At 45.0% G+C, this 21,156-nt stretch overlaps 3 protein-coding genes across 9 annotated transcripts; 1 reads left to right on the forward strand and 2 right to left on the reverse strand.

Moving 5' to 3' along the window:
• Nucleotides 1–1,325: 1,325 nt before the first annotated feature.
• Nucleotides 1,326–5,012, reverse strand: LOC308111179 (uncharacterized protein). 4 transcript variants are annotated; one of them, XM_080465979.1, is made up of 5 exons: nt 4,800–5,012; nt 3,948–4,196; nt 3,479–3,538; nt 2,064–2,166; nt 1,326–1,812 (listed from the first exon to the last, which is right to left on the reverse strand). In XM_080465979.1, the coding sequence occupies exons 2-5, from the start codon at nt 4,146–4,148 to the stop codon at nt 1,454–1,456; spliced, it is 723 nt and encodes a 240-aa protein (XP_080322105.1). In that variant the 5' UTR covers nt 4,149–4,196; nt 4,800–5,012; the 3' UTR covers nt 1,326–1,453. The 4 variants fall into 4 exon arrangements, with proteins under 4 accessions (XP_080322105.1, XP_080322106.1, XP_080322107.1 ...); XM_080465980.1 differs by having other exon boundaries at nt 4,413–4,981; XM_080465981.1 differs by lacking the exon at nt 3,479–3,538 and having other exon boundaries at nt 4,800–5,001.
• Nucleotides 5,013–5,923: 911 nt separating this feature from the next.
• rnf20 (ring finger protein 20, E3 ubiquitin protein ligase) lies at nt 5,924–15,402 on the reverse strand. Of its 4 annotated transcripts, none has more exons than XM_080465625.1 (23): nt 15,375–15,402; nt 14,504–14,681; nt 13,857–13,925; nt 13,645–13,743; nt 13,395–13,542; nt 12,863–13,048; nt 12,667–12,782; nt 12,160–12,306; nt 12,000–12,074; nt 11,748–11,867; nt 11,559–11,612; nt 11,180–11,359; nt 10,968–11,103; nt 10,769–10,890; nt 10,505–10,661; nt 10,059–10,389; nt 9,286–9,403; nt 9,020–9,169; nt 8,714–8,926; nt 8,222–8,347; nt 7,928–8,068; nt 7,433–7,537; nt 5,924–6,777 (listed from the first exon to the last, which is right to left on the reverse strand). In XM_080465625.1, exons 2-23 carry the CDS (start codon nt 14,669–14,671, stop codon nt 6,601–6,603), a joined length of 3,138 nt encoding a protein of 1,045 aa, XP_080321751.1. In that variant the 5' UTR covers nt 14,672–14,681; nt 15,375–15,402; the 3' UTR covers nt 5,924–6,600. The 4 variants fall into 4 exon arrangements, with proteins under 4 accessions (XP_080321751.1, XP_080321750.1, XP_080321753.1 ...); XM_080465624.1 differs by having other exon boundaries at nt 15,305–15,376; XM_080465627.1 differs by lacking the exon at nt 11,559–11,612.
• A 2,329-nt stretch (nt 15,403–17,731) lies between these two features.
• On the forward strand, nt 17,732–20,642 carry aldob (aldolase b, fructose-bisphosphate). Its single transcript, XM_080465416.1, has 9 exons — nt 17,732–18,000; nt 18,580–18,692; nt 18,788–18,999; nt 19,090–19,144; nt 19,233–19,393; nt 19,478–19,561; nt 19,654–19,828; nt 19,915–20,114; nt 20,365–20,642. Exons 2-9 carry the CDS (start codon nt 18,581–18,583, stop codon nt 20,458–20,460), a joined length of 1,095 nt encoding a protein of 364 aa, XP_080321542.1. The 5' UTR covers nt 17,732–18,000; nt 18,580; the 3' UTR covers nt 20,461–20,642.
• Nucleotides 20,643–21,156: the final 514 nt, after the last annotated feature.

Consider the following 21,156-nt stretch of genomic DNA (forward strand, 5'->3'; position numbering starts at 1 on the left):
CTTTATTTAGAGAAAAAGCTGGTTGTTACTTTGATGACCAAGCTTTCTCCATTCTAAAAGCTTATCACAACCACAATTGCATCAAAAGGGTGAACTCGCTCAATTTAAAAAAAACATTTGGAAAAGTACAAAGTGTAAATATGGTTTCAGCATTTTCCCCATGTATTTTCATCCGATCTCATCCTTGCATTTAGGTGTTGCTGATGAGATAAGAGCTGGTCAGTGAGTAAGGCCTCGCACTTCTCTGCTGATCATATCTGGCCCACTTGGCTCTCTGCTGCAGCTCAGTGTGGGAGGACAGAGTTTTGTGCTGCTGGCTGAGCTTGCAGGAATGATTATTTTGGCACAGAGGTCAGGTTGTTCCACTCAGTCGGGGCAGAAGTGGGAAAAAACATTGTTGCTGTGAATCCGGATGAACGACAACAAAAACATAGTGTGTGTGGGGGGGGGGGGGGGGGGGTTAACTGTAGTGAACGGTTCTCTGGAAGGATCATTTAAGTTTTTTCATGCCGCTTTTTTCTCTTTGTGCCACCAGAAGGTGGAGTTCAATTCACGGTCACACTTAAGAGAGAATGAAGCCTGAACATAATACACAACTGGAAACAACAGGCATAGATCTTCTTTTTTCTAAACACCTAATTGAAGCCTTTCATTTAACTCGTATATAAACAAAAACATGCTCCTGTTGGTGAGCATAGCAAGCGTTGCGTCTCCTGATTAAAGTGAAAGAGCTGTAGGCTTTTTTTTTTTTAGGATCTAAACTTTAATATTAGATATATCAGAAGAAGGCTAATCTATCGTGATTGGAAATATTTATTTCTCCGTGAATTAGTATTGTTCATGTAAACTTTTAATACCTTTCTGTCGGTTTTGATGGTGATTGTTGTCATATGTCTGCAGTGGTTGGAGTCTGTGCCAGGCGGACTTTGAACGCTCTTCCTGTACCTGCATGGGTTTTTTTCTTTTTTCTCAAAGTCTAAAAACATGCATTTGAGGCTTACAGGTGATCCTAAATTGCCTGTAGCTGTAAATGTAAGAGAATCTTTAGACTTTGCTTTATTAATATAATATTATACTATAATATTTAATTTATTATTGTCTCTCTCTGTATCTGCTTTGTTAAGGACTGGTGACCTGTCTGGGGTCCAGGGTGTCCTCCGCCATCATTCATTGTTAGTCAAGATAAGCTGCAGCGCCCCGGACCCTGAATTGGATAAAACGGTATAAATTCATCAATTCATGGATCAAAAATCAAAGTAATTTCAGTCCCAAATATATGAATGTGGTTTAAATATCTCTGAAAGCAAACAAAAAAAGCATTTTTGATTAAAAATCCCAAAGAGTGTTTTATTTCCCACATTTGACAGTCATAGAAATCATTCTTGCTATTTTTCTTAACCTAGATTATCACCGTCGCCTCTGTCCGCCTGAAACCTGGTCACGCGCCCTCTTCTCACTGCTCCCCTTTCCTCTTCTCGACTGCCTTCAGCCGACCCTCCAGGGTGCTCAGTCGGTGCTCCACTGCGCGAGACTTTTCAGAGCCAGAAGTGAGCAGAGTCAACAGGACGCATCCCAGCACCAGGCCGCCCACCCGGACCATCGTGACGTCTGTCGAGGCGCTTTTATCGGTCACAATCAGTCCGAAAAGCCAGAGCGCCAAGACGGTTTTCACCACCCAGAACGTCTGCCTCACCACGCCTATCAGGAGACGGAGAGCGATGGTCAGCACCCAGTAACCGATGAGGGCCAGCAAGCCCCACTGGGCGACGGCGGTCACGCCCTCCGGAGTGAAGCGGGGCAGCGCCTGTGCAACTGTGGAGGCAGGAATCACCGCTTAGGAATGTTTTATTGATAAAATACAAAATCTGTTGTTTGTAAAAGAGAGTCACTTGTGTCAGGAGTCACAATTACAAGGGAGTGGCTGACAAATTACTCGGAGGAGGAGCCAAGTCTGCACAGTTTTACTTAAACTTCCATTCCTTAAAGCTCTTGCGCACTCGACCAGACATTCTTCTGTGACCGATGCACATAGCAACACACCCGGGGGCCACCCTGGTACCCACCATCGAATCCCGTGACCCGAAGTATTTCTGCGACGTAGACAGCGATGACGTTGAGGCCACTGGCAGCTCCTTCAGCCAAGAAGCGGATCACCATCTCCAAAAACTGTTGCAGCAAGAGGAGAGGGCGGAGACATATTTGACCTTATCCTACAGAGGTAACAATGAAGACAGACTGCATTCTGATCAGACTATGAGACATGCGGACGGGAAAGCGGGAAAACACAATGTGCAGACAGAAAACCGTCTAACTTGAACTGCGAGCGCACGGACGGCACGACTAACAGACAGGAGCACTTTGATACACACTTAATTACATGGATCTCACAGTCTGTTAGGGCGGCCGAGCTGCAACTCAAGACAGGCGAAGTGTTGTATTGTTGACTTCGACAAACAGCTGTGCATGCAGATGACAGGCGGACAGCGTCCCCTTCTCTATTCCTGTACAGCCTCGACTTACCACCACCCCCGCCAAAAAAAAAATCCCACAAGACACTGACTTGGACACAGTTTAGCCTTGTCCAGTGGGGTCAAGGGTAGCTCGGCAAGTTGGATCTTATCTGCACCTGTTGCGCTACACACAGGCAGACGTGTGAGGACGGTGTTCGGCACGGCAGAGCAAGAGGCAAGCATCTGTCGCTCCATGTGTACATGTCACTTGACAAACCGCCTAATCGTTTAACGCCTGTTTCAATTTCCAAACAGTAATCCTGACCGCTTCAGTGAGAACTGATCAAAATGCTCCTCTAACGGAACGCAGCTCATAAAATAAAAGCCCCACGAATGATTAGAGGATTACGCTTTTAAAGACAATGCTACACAATTACAATTCACGGTCTAATAATTACTCCCGGAGATTCTAACAGAAAATTACAAGATAAAATCTAATGAAGACCTTGAAAGAATATCGCCTTGTTACATTATATTAACTAAACTATCAGTACAGGACACAGGCCGTTTGCCTTACTCTGCCTAGACATATACCATCACACTTCATTTTGTTTTAAATAACCACTTTTTCCTCTGTTTTTTGCTCAAACGCTCATATGACCTAAGTTTAGATGGGGTGATGCTTAATTTCACTTTTTGAGCACATACATTTTTTTGGGGTCATTCAAGGGTCACGTATAGATCTAATAATACACTAGTTGGGACACGGGGAACTATTTCACACTGCCAATACGTACAGCAATCCCATCTACACAAACTCACAGGCAAATTGTGGCTCGTCATGCAAACATCCGAGTACAGAAGCAAACACGTACTGCACATATGGCAACAACTTCACTACAGCCATGCTCCTAGTCTCAGCACTACAGTAGTGTGATGAGACATGGGCTAAACTGAGCCAAATGATAAAGCTCCGTTTAGGAGACCATGCCCGGGTGGATGATTGGAACACCAAGGAGTTTCCTTACCATGGCCATTGTATAGACGTTCTCCTGACCAAGCAATGAGTCAAGAAACAACACTGCACTCTGAGGAAGAGGGAGCCACAAACAGCAGGGTGGAAGCAGGGAGAAGAGGTGTGTTTGAGTGTGCATGGGCGAGGGGGGGAGGGGGGGGGGGGGGGGGTTACGGGGGTACGGGTGGATATAGAAGACATGAAATGAGGACAGAGAAAGATGAGGGGATCAAGGGGGGAGATTAACAGGTTGAGGAGGTTGGGGGAGAGGTGTGTGAAGGGTGAAGCAGTGGATGGAAAGAGAAGGACAGACAGGAAATGAGCTGGAAATTAGTAATTAGGAAACAGATCAAGAATAATGACAGAACAGGTGAAGTTAGATATTAAAAATTAAAGAATTGAGTGTTCGTCCACTTCCTGGTGCAGGGGGGTCGGGAGGGTGGGAAATAAGGAACGAGCGTTATCAGGTGTCGTCTCTGTACCTCGACAGCTGAGCGGATCACGCTGGTTCCCAGCAGAGACTCCGCGTACCGGTGCATCTCCTGGCAGGTTCCCGACACCACGGTGCCCAGGGTGACGACGGGCGGGGGGCTCTCCCCCTTGGCCTTCTCGGCTCCGGCTTCAGCTCCAGCCCACCCGGCCGCCAAGCAGAGGACCAACACGTAGCGCACAAACCGAGCCATGGCGCATCCGACTGCGCCCCCGCGACACAGACGCACGAAAAGCGGCTTCTGGTGGAGCAAGAACACCGACCGCAATTATAAAGGATCCGTGCGCGCAGGTTGTGTGTGTGCAGCCCGGAGCAGGTTGAGCAGCTCGTGTTGAATGAGTCAGTGAAGAGGTTGGAAATCAAAGCCTTAAAAATGGCTTCTGTTGAGAGCAGCCACCGCGTTTTAAATCTACACGCATCACAATGGGCGAACCCAGAATGAAGATTATGGACATACCCAAGAATTCAGCAGTGCGGGGTGCAAATTGGATAATACCGTGCTGGGTAATTAAAAAAAAAAAAAAAAAGCCTCTCTAAACCAAAACGATCGGAGGATTTAATTAGAAACTTTAGCCGCGCTTCAAATAAACCAATCCAGACCCGCTGCGCTCCTCAAGGGCGCTCCGGCATTAACACTGGCTATATTTGGTAAGAAACCGTTAAAGGCTTAGATCCAGCAGTGGGTAGAGGTTTCGATATGCAGCTCGTAGTCAATAATTAAAAAACACAGGTATAAAATGCCCAAAAAGTTTCCTTTGTGGCTTCGCGAGCAGGAGAAACGCGGTGACGCGGCGCTTGGCCACGAGTCTCCAAAAGCTTCTTATTTCAGCTCTGAGCTCCTCACCGCGCAACTTCGGTGCTCCTTTGTCTTTGAACTGGCAACAAACCCTCCGCTTCCTAGGATGGATTATGTTACACAACCCTTAAAAAAAAAAAAGCGAGAGAGAGAGAAAGCCCTCCCCTGTCAGCGCTCTGGTACGGACCGACACTCCCTTCCTCCCAGCGATTCTCACGACTGTTTCCAGCGTGCAAAACGCACGGCTACTGGGTGGAGGAGGAAGAGGGGGAGGAACGCACTCTGTTGTACCAGGATAACTGGAGATTTGCACCCTGGGATTTGTTGTTTGAGACTCAGGTCAAATAACTGTTCAGTTAGTCTAAATTCCTAGTTTTTAAAAATGTCCTTCTTGACATGACTTTACATTTGCTGCTGCTTACATGTTGACACTCTTTCAGTCCAGGGGGTCACATACTGACCAATTTGACCCTCAAGTGGGTCAAACTACTTTAATAGGGGCAGAATAATTTTTGCAGACACATTTTGGGACATCGCCACATGTTTTCCCTTTATTCGTGAAAACATTTTTAGGGAAAATATTTATATATGTTTGATTACATATCTTTTTGAAAAACCTAAACTGATTGAACCCTTCAACAAAAACAAGAGAAACGTCAACATGTGCCTTTTGCAACATTCAGCATGCATGTTTCTACAGTCACAGTATCTATTTGATATCGATAATTGCATTAATAAGGAGTTAACATACTGGTTTGTCAGCTCAGGTGTCAGTGTTATGCACTACAGTCAATTAATAACAAATGACAAATCCTTAAATTGAAAGTCGGGTGTTTTCTTTGTTTGATTTTCTTATCATCTTGGGCCAGTTTAGGCTCAGGTGCCTTATGTTGGACAACCCAGAGCAATGTGCTGGAGTGGCTCGTGTTCTCACCTCACAGCATACAAATCCCAGGTTCAAGGCTGTTTTTGTGTGTGTGTGTGTGTGTGTGTGCATGTTCTTCCTGTGGGTTTGTAGGTTTTCTCCGACTTCCTCCCAGTCTAAAAATGTGTTTGATGTTATTTGGAGACTCAGAAATGTTGATAAATGTCAAAGCGAGCATGTGTGATTGTAATTTCATGTTGTAGTAGACCCCCCCCCAAAAAGAAAAAGAAAAAAATGAATACAAATTCTAAACACACTTGTATTATCCGTTTATTAACTAGCAGAAAAGCAACTTGACAGCAGCCAGTTTGGAACTTTTGAAGATTTCAGAACAATCTCTAGCAAGAACAGTTAAAAAAAGAAAAGAAAAAAAAAAGAAAAGACTTTCAGAATATCTGGGAAATAAAATACAAACGTACACACACACACACACACACACACACAAGGAATGTTGTTTTCACACTGTATTCATCATACTTTGTATCCTGTTTAATTGTGCTGAAATGAGTGCACAAATTGCCAGAAGCTTCAGTATTTGATTCCAATGTTCCTCCTGACCCAGCCTTTCAGGGAAAAACAAACAAAAAACCCCCAAAACAAAACAGGGTACACTGATGAACACTGGTTGAGAGAAGCTTCAGTCAGTGTTTTTAAAAAAAGAAAATGAAAGCGTTCCTTTTTCAGAGCGTCACTGCGTTTCCACAAGGCTGGAATCGGCCAGTGACTTCACACTATGAGTATCCTTCAAACTCAAGAGGGGGTGGGGGGGTGGGGGCGGGGTTCATATTCAAAGGAGGGGACACTTGAGCGCAGTCTGGCTCCAGGCAGTGTTCGTACTACTGCTTAATATCTTGCTGACCCTCTTCTTCGTGAATAAAGCTGGACAGGAATGGACGGGGGGTGGGGTGGGGTGGTAGTTAGGCTTCAGCCGATGTAGATGCGATGGAAGTCGTTGGCTCCGAAGGCGGCGTTGCATTTCGGGCACTTCCTCTGGCGGGTGTCGTAGCGCGTTTTAACGCACTCGAAGCAGAAGACGTGGAAGCACTTTGTCAGCACGGCGTCCTTCACCCGAGAGTTGCAGCACGGACACGTGAGACGTGCCTGAGGGAGAGGGAGATGGAGAGGGAGAGGGAGAGGGAGAGGGAGAGAGGGAGAGGGAGAGAGGTTTGAACAAAGCATGGAGAGACCGTGTCTTTCCACGGCTAAATGGCTCATAATGACTGGACACGATCATCTCAACCTCGTCATCAGTGTGAGGAACCACACAGCAAGAGGCTTACATATGAAACAGATACATCTTTAAAGCATTCTGAATGCTCATACTTCTATAGAGCCACGGTTTATGGACAAATCTGCAAACCTCCGAGTGTGAACCTTCAGTCTGAGCGACTGATCTAAAACAAACAACACAAGTTACTCATTTAGTGTGTAACGCTGAGTTTTGCCACAGTTGGCTTGAATAGTAATGCTTTGTTCCTGTTAACAGTGTGATTACACGTCAAAGAGGCAGAGATTCAGAATTTATGTTCTTTTAGGATTTTTGCCAGAAGGGACTCGAGAGAGTGACTGGATCGTCCAGTAATTTTCCTCCTGTTATGTGGATTTATATTAAATGCACATGGCGGGGCTGTTGTTTTAAATATCAGCGCGTTCAAGTTAATTTCCTGACATCTGACCACAAGAAAAACACTAAAGATGATCTCGTGTTAACTTTACACGGTGCAACAACTGTCAACGAATGACGGGTTCACTTTACCTTGTAGTCATTTATTTCTTCATTTAGGATATCATCTCCGTTGCTGATTTTCTCAGCTGGTTTCTTTGCCTTCTCAATCTTCCTCCTCATTTTGGAGATATCCTCCTAAGAAACAAGCTGAAGTTAGACCAACAGTAACGTTCGTCATACGTTCACACTGGACAGGAATGTTGGGCTTTTCTCTGTAGAAGTGATTGCTTGTGTGTTTTGTCTTTGGTATTGCTTCTCACACGGGGGAAGGTGATTCTGAGCATCTTGAATGACAGCCGGCACCGTTGGTGAGTGAATGCATGCGTGACTGACCATGGAAAGTGCTTCGAGGACACTGGAATGGTGCCAACATGCTCTCGGGGGAAAGTCTATTCAGCAGTTGAAGTAGCGACTGGCTTTTTAAGTCAGTGGTGACGAAAGTGAAGAAAACAGCAGCCAACTTCCCTGGACAGTGATTTGCACGGTGGATGTGAGGAATGGATGATTTGGTTCGAGCGTGGGCACCTGTGCTCGTCGGGCATTGAAGGACTCTTTTTCCCTGGAGATGCTGTTCTCGACGACCTCCTCCCTGACGAGGTTGAGCCTCTGCTGCACCTGCTCCAGCTGCGTCCGCACCTCCTCCGACAGCAACGCAGAGTCCTGAGCCTAAAGGAAGACCAAAGCAAACTTTATTGACCCTCAGAGCACATTTCTAGTAAATTGATATCCAACATATTTCAAGGTCATTACAGTTGGATTAGCAGCAGCATCCTTCCTGGGTTTTGCGCTGTAACTCATTGTACCGAATCGGTGTGTTACCTTGCGTTTGTTCATGTCCAGAGCTTGTGTTCGCAGTGCCAACTCTCTCTCAGCAGTACTGATGGTGCCCTGGAGGAGGCGCTCCTTATCCTCCAGCTTCCTCACGACCTGCAGCTGGGCATCAACCTAAAAAAAAATGTATTATGTTAAGCATAAGCAGAGTAACTGAAGTGGTTAAGTTCAGAAAGAACAGTTCAAACATTGCCATCTTATCTATTATTGTGTAAAATTGCTTCCAACACACCCAGAAGGTGTACTATATACACCTTTCTATTGGAACAGATGTTAACATCTGCAGCCATTTGAGCTTTGGTAGCTTATTCATTGGCTCGTCCCAAAATGGCCAACTTCCTCTCCCAACATGCATCAGTGATCATTTGAAAACCGTGACTGTTCCGGCTGATCCGTGCACATTCCAATAAAAATACTTAATGACTGCAGCTGCTTTAAGTGCAGTTGTTTGTGAAACTGTGCAGGAGCACGGTGGCTCACCTGGGTCTTTAAAGTGAGCAGTTGGTCGGCGAGCTCCTCCTTCTCCTCTTTCAGCAGCTTGTGGATCTGGTTGGACTTGATTCGCTCGCTCATCAACTTGAAGTTGGCGTCGTCTTTTTCTCGGAGCTGCTGCATTAGTCGGATGTTCTGTTCCTGCATGTCCTCGAAGGCCTGGCCGGTCACGTCCATTTCGCTCAGCAGCGCGTCTTCCTCCTACAGAGGAGGCAACAAACGGCAGCGTGTTGGAAGGAGGTGAAAAACAGGCAGGGATTTAGTGAAGAAGATGACCGGCTCCCACATACACACCTGTTTGGCTATCGACAGCTTCTTATTGAGGATGTCAATCTGCTCCTCAACGGATCGGATCTTCCTCAAAGCCTCCTCATCAGCCATTTTCTTGCCCTCCCTTCGCTCCCTCTCCTCCAGCTCCCTCAGCCTCTGCCGCAGCTCCTCTCCCTGCGATCAACACACGACCGATCAAACATGTCTCAGTCGCACAAGTGACAAATAGTAGTGCACATGGTGAGTATAAATAAACTCTGTTGGTCTCTGAGATGGAACAGTTGGATCACCTCTGACTTGGCCTTCTTCTCTGCAGCCATGAGCTGGACTTTATCCCTCTGCTCTTTGGGTGCTGACCGGTACATGTCCAGCAGCAGCTTCATCTCCCGCTGGGACTCTTGAGCTTTCCTACACAGTCACAGTGCAAGTCATTAAAAAAAATACAACCTCCAGGATTGTCATGTAAACTTAAAAAGAAAACAACACGGGGGATTATGCATTCACTACGGCAACTATCATTGAAAACTGAAATGGAACGAATAAAGCAGGACATCTTGCTGTGAGACAAAAGTGTATTGTTCACTGAGGGCGAGTGCGAGTGACTCACAGGATCATAAGACTGGTGCACTGCTTTGCATGTGGATAATACTTGTCATGGACGCTAGCCTGAAGCTTTCCCCAACACCGCCGCCACAACAAAACGGCATATTAACAAGCAGTAAGAAATGATAAGACCAGCTTCGAGCATTGAATGCAGCGCGGCAAGTAAGCTGCATTAAATGACTGTAGTGACACAGAAAAATATCTTAAAGAAACAGGAGTTATAACATTTGGTTGAGAGAGTAACTGCCACTACATTGTACTTAAGGTTTTAGATCAATCATGAACAGTTAAGCAACAGTGTCCCACAATATGAAAAAGACCTGATAATAAGAGTGAACAGGACTGTGTAAAAAGAAAATCCTCATGTATCTCTATTCTAAACGCTTGTTGACATTTGTTAGTTAGTTATGGGAAACAAAAAAGAAACAAAAGAAACGAAAAAAACACAACCCTAACTCACTTGAGTTCTGTTCGGACTATTTTTAGCTGCTCCATCTCCTTGCGTTTCGACCCCCCCACCACAGAGGGGCGTTCCCCGGCGGACTCCTCTGGTTGGCTGCTGCTTCCAGGCTTCTCCTTCTCGTCCTTTATCATGGCGCTGCTGCTGAGTCCACTGCTTCTGGTTGGCCTCTCTCTCTCTTTTTCCTTCTCCTTATCCCGCTCTCTTTCCTTCTCATCTTTCTTTACAATGTCTTTGTCTTTCTTGTCTTCCTTTTCCTTTTTCTCCTCCTTCTCCTCTTCTTTTACGGCCGCGTCTGGCTCGACACTGGCCTCAGTTTTAACTGAGGCAGCTGCACATCAGGAGTTAGGACCAAACAAATGGGAAATCAGATGGAAAAACAGTTTTTCACGCGTTTATGGAAAAAGAGGGATCGCTCATTAAGCAGTTAGGTATCTGATGGTTACCGGTGCTGCTGGGTGTGGAGGAGCCGTTGTCGGGTTCCGTCTTGACCACAGGTTCTCCTGAAACGGCTGGTGTTGAAGGAGAAGTCGTCTCTTCCTTCACGTCGATTTCGGTGCTTGACTGGGACTGAAGGATGGCATTGCCCTTTGACGCGCGGACCTAAAGTAACAACAAACGTCTTTCAGTGTGACTCCCAGTGTCAACATGACCCACAACCACTGAGCTCCTTCTACAGTAGTGAGTTTAAAACCTCTCTCACACCACACCTGGTTGAGCTCTGCTTGCGTCTCTCTCAGTCTCAGTTTATATTTCACCACCTCTCCCTTCATTTGTTGGTTGTGTGTTTGCAGCGTGCTGATTAGGTGACGCATCTCCCTGTTGATGGGTCCTGAGAGAAGGAGAAAATGAAGGTGACTTCATCGGCAGTAACCTGGCAGCTTCAGGCCTCCGGCTTCAGTCTGTTACCTGCTTGCTCGTTCGCAGCCAGGGTTTGTTCAAATTCGATACGCAGCATCTCGTACTCCTTCCTGACCTGAGCCAGCGTGTCCTCCAGCTGAAACACCTCAGTACGGACCTTCCTCTGCAGAGCCACCTCGTCATTCTGCAGACAGAGATGATATGAGGGAGACACTAAGTGGGTGAAGGGAAAGGACACAGTGACACAGACAAATGCGTACCTCCATGTTTTCCAGCTGTCGGAGGCGCGCCGTCCTGGTTGTGTTGAGGCGAGCGCGTGTCTCATCCAATTGAGCTTTAAGTATCAGAGACTCATTGTAGAGCACAGAGAACTGGGACTGCAGACAGCGATACTCGGAGGTCTCTTTCACCAAACCCTCTGCTCGACTCATCAGCTCCGCCTGAGAGGAAGACCGTGACCAAACCAAACATGAGGGCAGAAGAGAAGCTGGGCTTAATTCCACAAACAAAGAAGCAGAGTTCAAACCTATATAGTACTCTATTGAATCAGGACTCCTGAGAAAAGTACTGACAAGTATTAACTACAATCTTTGCAGTGATGAAAAAAAACAAACTGAAAAACGATCTTAACATGTATACCAAATTTGAAGAAATTCCCTCCAGGCAAACTGGAGACATCATGTTTTTTCCTGGCTGCAAATTCAAGTTAGAGGTTTCAAGAAAACGTAATCCAATTGTTTTGCAAATGTGCAGTCAGCAACTTTAAATGTCAAGTTTTCTTGTCAAAAACAACACAAGTAATAACGATGCTGTGTTCGATTAAAATACCTTCATGCTGTTGTTCTCCTGGTGAACATTTTGCAGGTCCTGCTGGAGTTTCTGCAGCTCAATAAGACGATTGTCTGCCAGCTCCCTGTTTTCTTCCAGTTCACTGTTCATTTCCTCAAACTGAATTCAGGAAGGAAAGCCAAGGCGGGTGAGACATGCTTTAATATCTGCACAATGTCAAAAGGGGTCTCGGCATTTCTCACATCTACACGTTTTAATTGCCATACGTTAAAAAAAAACAAAGAGCTGTACCTTTCTTTTGTTTATGGTGATGGTTCCACACACACTGCTGGCCTCGCCACACACTTTATAGCCTTTGCTGTTTACCTGCGGTGCACAAAGAACGTGAAAACGACGACACCAGGAAGTGTGCAGCAGCAGCATCAACACTTGCAACAAATCCTCATCTTACCCTCTCTAGTATCTCGCTCAGGTGTGCGTTCAGCCTGTTCTCTCGCCGGCGGATCTTCTCCATGTCCCACTGCAGCTCCTCGATCAGCACCTGCAGCTCGCTGATGCGCTGCTCGGCCTTGTTTACTGCACGGCCAAGGGCTCGGGTCTGTACAAGACAAAACGCAAGAGATATTGAGTCGACAAACAAGGCCGAGTGAGAACAAAGTGGTTGGTGAGAAATTACTTGGAGGGTGAGGAGAATCGCAACAGGAAGAAACCAAATAAAACAGAGGTTCATATCAAAAGAAATATTTACAGGAACCATTGGCTTTTTTGTAAGCCAATTCCTGATGCACTTGGAGTAATTACACATTTAGGATCAATTAATCAAGATGCCTGATTTCTTTAGTTAATTTTCAAAAATTACTGAAATACAAGGAGTGCAGTGATCAAAGCGACTTTCAATAACGCATTTCAAATTGGATCGGAGGGTTCACATCAGTGACAAGCAACACAGAAGTCATACCCCGCTGGTCATGTGACTGTACTTCTGCTTCAGGTCCTCGGTCAGCTGCTGGAGACGCTCGTTTTCACTGGTCAGGAGGGAGTTCAGTCTCTCAGCGGCGGGCCACAAGCTACCCTCTGCAATTAAAAGTAATAACATTACACCTATTCATTGCAAAGACAAATAAAAACCTTTCATTTAAATGTATTACCCTCACCTACTCCGGAGTCCAGCTCTGACTTCAGCAGATCCACAGTGTTCTTCAGACAGTCATAGATCTCCACCACATGATTGACCAGCTTCTGGCTGGACTCCACCCTCTCCTGAAGCTCGGCCTCCATCTCCTCACTGCTGCTGCTTGCCAGTGTAGCCAGGAAAGAGTTGGAGGTCTCTCCTTGGTGGCCTGAGCACAGCAAACATGCAATATGATCATCATTATATGATGCATTCCTATCGCTTCAAGATTTTTGTTGAGCTTCACATGCACACGATTCGTCATATTCACCCATTTACTCCAACGATCCAGCACACACTCACATTATACTGACAAGAAGTGCCATACAAGGTGTTTGCTCATCACCAGGAGAAACACGACATTCAATGTCTTGTTAAAGAACATTAACATGCAGACAGGGAGACAACTGTCAACACTGAGATCAGAAAACGACTCCACTCTACTAGCTTGGCCAGCCACCCCATTATCCAAAGGTCCTAATGTTAGAGCTTCACTGTATCGACAAAGTTTTTACCTCGGTCCTTAGCCCTCTCCTGATTGGAGTCTCCATCAGGTTCAGGAGTGTCTGGCTTCAGGCTCCGTCCTTCACCGGCGGGAGACTTCTCCGGTTCGCTGCTTGCTTGATTAGATCGTCTGGCGGTCAGTTTAATGTTTTCATCAAACTGAAAAGAAAAGGGCATCACATTTTGACTTTCACATCTTAAAAAAAAGAATTCATCCTTAACATTCAACATATTTTTCTTTGATTCCACTCCCTTATTTACCTGGTTCCAGTATCTGTTGAGGATGAGGAGACTGGCATCATCAGTGGCTTGTCGGGTCTCCAGCCTTTCAATTCGCTCTCTGAGTTCATCCTCAATCACCTTGCAAATGAAAAGACACAAAAATAGACTATATAAAAATAGCAAGACAAGACGGAGAGTAACGTTTTACAATGTACGGACCATTGACAACAAATACAACAGAACTGATTTACCTGTCTTTGATCGAGAGCCTCTCCCAATTTTCGGTTTTTAGCCTGAAGAGCTTTGATGTCTTGTTCTTCCTGAAAAACAATTGTCTCGCAAATGACTACAAGAAGGAACAAAAACAAGATGTACAAGCACAGACACTTTACATCTCTGCTGAAGTTTAAAATAGAATTATACCAGCTGGTCTATTTCATAAAGAACTGACATGTGCATGGTGGAAAGAGGAATAAATGTATGAGACTAGTAGTGTTTTTAGAAATAGATGTCATGTCTACAAGTAAAAATGAGCCAACCTCGCTAAAACAAAGTCAAAACATTCAGACAGCTCTTACAAACTCATTAGTGTTTACTCCACTTTTAATAAATAAAGAGTTTGCTACTGATTACAGAGCGTGGCGGTCAATTCTACTGTAAGTTATGCCATCAAAGGTTCATATAGAATGGTGAGAATGTTTATTAATATAAGAATAACAATTTGTTTGTACTGCTGGTGTGTAAAGATATCTGGAATGTCAAGCTGCTATTATGTGCCCCAGAGTGACAGACTTGCCTTTAAGAAGTACAACATAATCTTTTTGCGAGCACAAAGTCAGGTGGGCTCCTCATGACAACATAAAAAAAACATGACGTGAAGAATAACAATGGGACTCACCGAGTTGGACACCCCTCCTAGTTTGATGACCGTCTCCACGGCGGTGCTCCCCCCGGCCGTAGCGCTGACACCCGGACCTCCGTCCTCTCCTTCCTTCTCCCTCCGCTTCTCTGGGGGCCCGCCGGAGGAGGATGGACAGGTGTCAGCAGGACGCTTCTGGCCCGACATCCTTACACTCCTGAAACAAATGAAGGGCAACAGTATGACTACAACATGATGCAGACCAACGGAAAACACAGGTACAATATCAACTAGAAAATTCCAGAGGACATGCCTCTCCCTGCCGACAGCCCTTGACGTCCATCTCCAAGGCAACAGATGGAGATGGACATTTTTTTGGCGACTTATTCGGAAACGGCCGAATCGTTAACAAAAGTCGGAGGATCCAATTCACGAACATTCCGCAAGTTTTGATGTGCTTTTGTGTGCGTGCTCCCTACGGTGCGGGTCTAAATACTCACAGAAAAAAAAGGGCAGAATAGAAATAATACCAATAAAATTAAACGGCCGTGTAGGATAGTAACCTTTGCGCCTTGCCGCTAAGACAGGCATAAGAATTAAGATGACTGCTATAATCTTTTTTGAGTGCCTTGGCTGTCCCAAAAGCGACAAATAGTGTAAAATAACATGCTAATAGGTTTAATACTCAGATGAAGCAGGTTGGATCAGTCAATGGGGGCTGAGCTAATATTAGCCAAATGCTAACGACAGATTCTCAACGGTTATCACAATCAATCATAATAACACAGATCCCTGCAAACAGACTGATACACGGCCAACTACAAATCATTTAAATCTTACCGTTTTTTATCATAAAGAGTTTTTCTTTCTAAACTGAATTTGTGTGGATGTTGATGTTGCGGGACCTTACCAGTAGGAAACGGAAGCGACGACAGGCCTGAGAGGTAGAACTGAAGCGTTCACTGCGCCTCCTGTCGGCGGGAGGCCTTCACTCCGCCGCCTTCCTGTGAGAAGCGAGAAGCTGTCACTGCGCCGCCTGCCGGCGGGAGGGAAACACGGCGCGCTGAGGTCACCAAGTTAGAAAATTCACATATGCTCAAATATTTTCAACGTGTTGATTCTATTATTTCAGAGTTATTGTCGAGTTGTTGAAATTCTCTTGGAAATGTTGAATCTTCAATTGTTTGTCAAGTACAATCAGCAATTGTTGATAACAAAGATTCTTACAATAATTAAGAGAAATACAACATACTAACAGACAAATGAAGAGTCTCCAAATGTGTTTAACAGACATATAAAGTATAAACTGCATCTAGATATGTGTAAGTGCAAAATATTGTGTTGTCTAACATGTTTTTTCTAGAAGAAAAACGTATATCTACTTAATTACACCGGATGTTACAGTGTCCTTGTGGTAAAAAAAAAACATAAAATATATCCATATGAATAATACAACTGCTACACAAAGGATGTCTTTCAAACTATATATGATGCTATAACACCTGCGCATTTCTGCCCTTCTAAAAATCATATTTTTTCTGTCTTCATTCATCCTTTTTCAGTGGCTGTTGATAAAAATAAAAAAAAACACCTTTCATACTATGCACAACATCTTCTGCTGAGTGAAAATCAAAAATCCAGGATAAGAAAAACAGTGACAGACACATTTTGAGTGGAGGGGAACAAGGCATAATAAGAGTTTGACCTGCAGACAGGGAGTCACATGACAATTCACTGCTTGTTTTTTTCTAAAAACCACACACAAGCTGCCTCAGCTGGGAGGTTTCAGCTTCTGGTTAGCTGCCTTCAGATGTTTTTTTCCACCAATGAAAAAGACAGGGTGCAGTTTAAAGATTAAAAAAAATGTTGTTCAAATAATGTTAGAACAGAGTAATACACTGACAAAGTACAAAGTGTGATGCATATTGATGTTTCTCCACATTTGATTAGACATGATCTCACCTTTGCTGCATGGCATAAAGATAGAAGTGTGTGCAATGATTGCTTGGAGAAACTGTGGCAAGATCAAAAAATCAAAACATCCAAACCGAAATACTTCTATAGCTTCCTTTATTTCTTTATTAGACGCACATACGTGACCAGATAAGCAACAGTCTGAACATGTGCCGCACTCATGTCACTCCCTTTCCACATCTTATGTAAAAAGGCACCAAGGAAGGACAAAGACTGAACTCTGATCAGTAATATTTGTGGGCACCTTGCACACAGTGCAGAGTCCAGGCTTGTGCAAAAGCGGGCTTGTCGTTATTTGTGAGTCACAGATCCAATCCAGTCTGTGAGTTTACACATCTCTATCAGCTGAACAAGAGGGAACTCAAAGGTTTTGGGTCATTTGCAGTGATCGATATGAAAAATGTTTATAGATGACGTACTTGTCGAGCAGCGTGACGCATCAGTGAGATGCACATGACGGCATGAAAAACAGAGCAAAGCTTTATCTAAATCACACAAATGAGAAACAACGATATACTTTTATTATTATTGAAATTTTGGATGCAATCACACTTTAAAGGAGAATTTCTCACTTTGACTCTGCATTAGATTATTGAATTGGTCCTTGCAAACATTTACAATGAGGCTATACGTTTTTATAATTAAAGTTACTGACCTTATGAACAATGCTGAGAACTACTCTTGTTTATTTTTTATCTTTATTTTACTGAGCAAAATCTGAAGAAAAAAAAAAGGCATGGTCTATTTCAGAGGGGGTCCAAACTTCACTGAAGGCCACATGGCAAAGGCCACTCACTAGTATATCACTGTGAGGCCAGTAACTGCTGACTGATAATCACTGGCGGCCAATCAAAGATAAATCATGGACACCATGGACCCACTTTTTTTTCTCTGATCATAACGATGTATTTCATTTTTTTTCTGTTCCTTTTCACGGGGCTTGCCCCAGTAAGTCCCTGTAACCTGCCCTGTAGACTTCTTTGGTTTACTTTTGAACACTCCCGTTCAAACTGATTTCAATTCAAGGCGTGCCAGCAGAGAGAAAATGATTAACTCTGCGTTTGATGAACTGAATAGAAACAAAATGATGCGCTTTTGCAATCCGCATTTCCCCACAAGCCAAAAGCACCGGAGCAACCTGCCCTGCAACATTGCAGCAGACCTCACATCACCCTGACGCACGCGGAAGGTGAAGACAGTTCAGAGCAGCTTGATGCATGCATACATGCAAAAGTTGGAAAAAAAATAAAAAATCAAACACACAATGTTCCCTTCTTGTTTTCCCCCCAACAGGGCCTGATATGTATGAACTAAGTCCACAAAGGAGCGTTGAAGACGCGTCATGAAACACCGCCTCTGTGCGCGCCACAGGACCAATGGAGTCGCCGGGAAGACGCACGCCCCGCCACATCGCCGCACCTCCTCCACGGCTCACAAAGACCTTATATACGGCGTTTCACCCTCGTTTCGGCCTTCTCTATCAGTGCAGAGACTGCTAGGAGGCTTCACAGGGTCCTTCGGCCACTTCACTCGTCACAGCCTGTTTGACCAAACCGAACCAAGTAAGACTTTTTTCTTCTTTTCTTTTTTTTTTAACAATTTTTCAGCTGCTGCATCCTTTTTAATTTTAGGATATTGTTTGTTTTCCGAATAAAAAAAGATCACACAAACTTTATAAGACTCTTCTATGCAGGATTGCTGTGCAGTTGTAGATATTATGTTCATCAATGTGTATTCTTTGACTGAGGCAGGTTAGTTTGAACTGAAGTCCAAGAACTGGATGAACTGGTTATGAAGCCACTTGTTTAAACCTCCTTTTAGTGCTGCAGACGGTCCATCTTTGGAGTTCTGCCCTAAAAGAAAACGTCAAAAGACATCCTGCACAACTTATGATCATGGTTTTGACATTATTTTGATCCATGCATTCCTCTGGAGAAGTGAATCTGCTCTTCAAATGAACTATGCACTTTATTTTACTACATCAGACAGACAAGACAAATATTTAACTGCCCAGACGGTGCAGGATAACCAAGATGTCTGAGGCAGTTTCCTCATACTGCTACAGAGCCTTTCCTCATACATATTGCATTCTTAAGGGTTTCTTAACAACTTGACAACTTTTTTTTTTTTGTCTCCATCAGGATGACTCATCAGTTCACATCCCTGTCACCGGAGCAGAAGAAGGAGCTCTCTGGCATCGCTCAGAAAATTGTGGCTACAGGAAAGGGAATCCTGGCTGCTGATGAATCAACCGGCGAGTCTCACTTTTCTCTGAAGTTTAGTGGCTTCCTGTGTGCAATTAAAACGATATGCTTAAACCCTTTCTTTATTTTGTATTTTCATTTAAAGGCACCATGGGAAAGCGTCTCCAGAAGATCAATGTGGAGAACAGTGAGGAGAACCGTCGCTGCTTCCGCGATATCCTGTTCTCCTCCGATCCCTCCATCTCGAACTGTGTGGGTGGGGTCATCTTCTTCCACGAGACGCTCTACCAGAAAGCGGACAGCGGCAAGCTCTTCCCCCAAGTCGTCAAGGACAAGGGCATTGTTGTCGGCATCAAGGTGAGGAGTCGGAAAGTGTGTAGCCATATTACGTTCCAAAGGTCTCCGTTGTGTTGGAAGTCCCTGATGTGTTTGCTTTAACCGTTTTAGGTGGACAAAGGCACAGCTGGTCTGATGGGAACCGATGGAGAGACCACCACACAAGGTAAAATGGCCTGGCTGTATCTAAGGTCTCTACAAATCTATTTACGTGTTTGAAAATATCAGTTACCAAGGTTCTCCTGCTTTTCCAGGACTTGACGGCCTCGCAGAACGTTGCGCCCAGTACAAGAAGGATGGCTGCGACTTCGCTAAGTGGAGGTGTGTGCTCAAGATCTCCGATGGCTGCCCGTCGGCTCTGGGCATTGCGGAGAATGCCAATGTCCTTGCCAGATATGCGAGCATCTGCCAACAGGTAATCATTTACTATTTTTCCTCTTCAAATAGCAGCTGACCAATTTGAAAGTGGATCTGATTTTAATCACTTCTATCTCACCAGAATGGCCTGGTGCCCATTGTGGAGCCAGAAATCCTCCCTGATGGAGACCATGACCTGCTGCGGTGCCAATATGTGACAGAAAAGGTTTGTACAGTACATGAGGGTGGAGGAAAAAAAACAACTTGTTCCGTGACAAGAGTTGTTGACCGAATGAAACCCCGTCTCCTCACCTGTAGGTCCTGGCTGCTGTGTACAAGGCTCTGTCCGACCACCACGTGTACCTGGAGGGCACTCTGCTGAAGCCCAACATGGTCACTGCTGGACACTCGTGCACCAAGAAGTTCACCCCTCAGGAGGTTGCCATGGCAACGGTGACCGCTCTGCGGCGCACTGTTCCCGCTGCTGTACCTGGTGAGTGCCACAGGCCCGGTCACCGCTTCAACAAACCTGCATATACACTCTCTGCAGTACAGTTGATGTTTAATGTCTTTTCAAAGGCATCTGCTTCCTGTCCGGAGGCCAGAGTGAGGAAGAGGCCTCCGTCCATCTGAACGCCATCAACCAGGTGCCTCTCCATCGCCCTTGGAAGCTGACCTTCTCGTACGGCCGCGCACTCCAGGCCTCTGCTCTCGCAGCTTGGCAGGGAAAAGCTGCCAACAAGGCAGCAGCACAAGAAGTTTTCTGCAGCAGGGCCAAGGTGAGACACGGACGACACGACCGACTCTCAGTGGTACCAGACAGACACCAGTGAACTATGGATTATCGCTTGGTTGTAGTGGACTGTGCACAGAACTGGCTATTAAGTGATGCTTATCTCGTCTTGCCCAACTATATAGTGAGTGGTAAATGATTGCTTCTGAGGAACTTTCTGTCTGTTTTGTTTGGCAAAGGTTACTTGGCTGATCATTAACGCGCAGGTTTGACTTTGCCCGGTTTCCCCCCCCCAGATCAATGGCCTGGCCTCCAAAGGAGAGTACAAGCCGTCCGGCTCTGCTGACCAGGCCTCCAAGCAGTCTCTGTACACTGCCAGCTATGTCTATTAAATATTGTGAACACTAAAACCAGAAAAATGCACGCGGACCAACTACAACCACGAGAAACGCCTGCTGGTGTCCCTCCTGCATCTCCCACCAACACCAGGGGGCGTGATTCCACAATAATGTTGAACTACTGTTTGTCCACCGAATGAAATGAGTGGAAATGAATAAAACCGATATGTTTTTGATATTGTTGACGTTTTCTGATTTATAATAGCCTCAGTGTACTTGATATATTTCATAAATGCCCATAGACTTTCTTATTTTAACCCTAACCCTTAGTCCTCCTTGAGACTTCAAAATATAACCCACCCACAATCGCTTTGGCCTCAATGCCAAGCACCACCCACTTCAGAAACACAGATCTACCAAACCAAAAAATGATCACAGCTATATGCAACCAGAGAACAATATTAAATGTGCTGACTCTGGGTTAAAGTAGGAACACAAATAATATCTGGCAAGATGTAGAGCAACAAAAGCAGAATGAACAGAGTCAATCTCAAACTGGAAACTCTTACATGGCCGATCCTAGAGCCCACGAAGAGTGAGGAACTAAATGCGACCCACAGCGTATACAAATATATGACCTTGCAAGAAGAAGTGTCACATTTGCAAAATGCTTGTATGAATCTGAAGATAAACCAGGTTAATACGTCACGTCCTGCTGTGAGACGACTGGAGTCACGGATCATTGCTTCA

The sequence above is a fragment of the Lipophrys pholis genome, assembly GCF_963383615.2.
Source record: "Lipophrys pholis genome assembly, chromosome: 6".
Taxonomy (NCBI): domain Eukaryota; kingdom Metazoa; phylum Chordata; class Actinopteri; order Blenniiformes; family Blenniidae; genus Lipophrys; species Lipophrys pholis.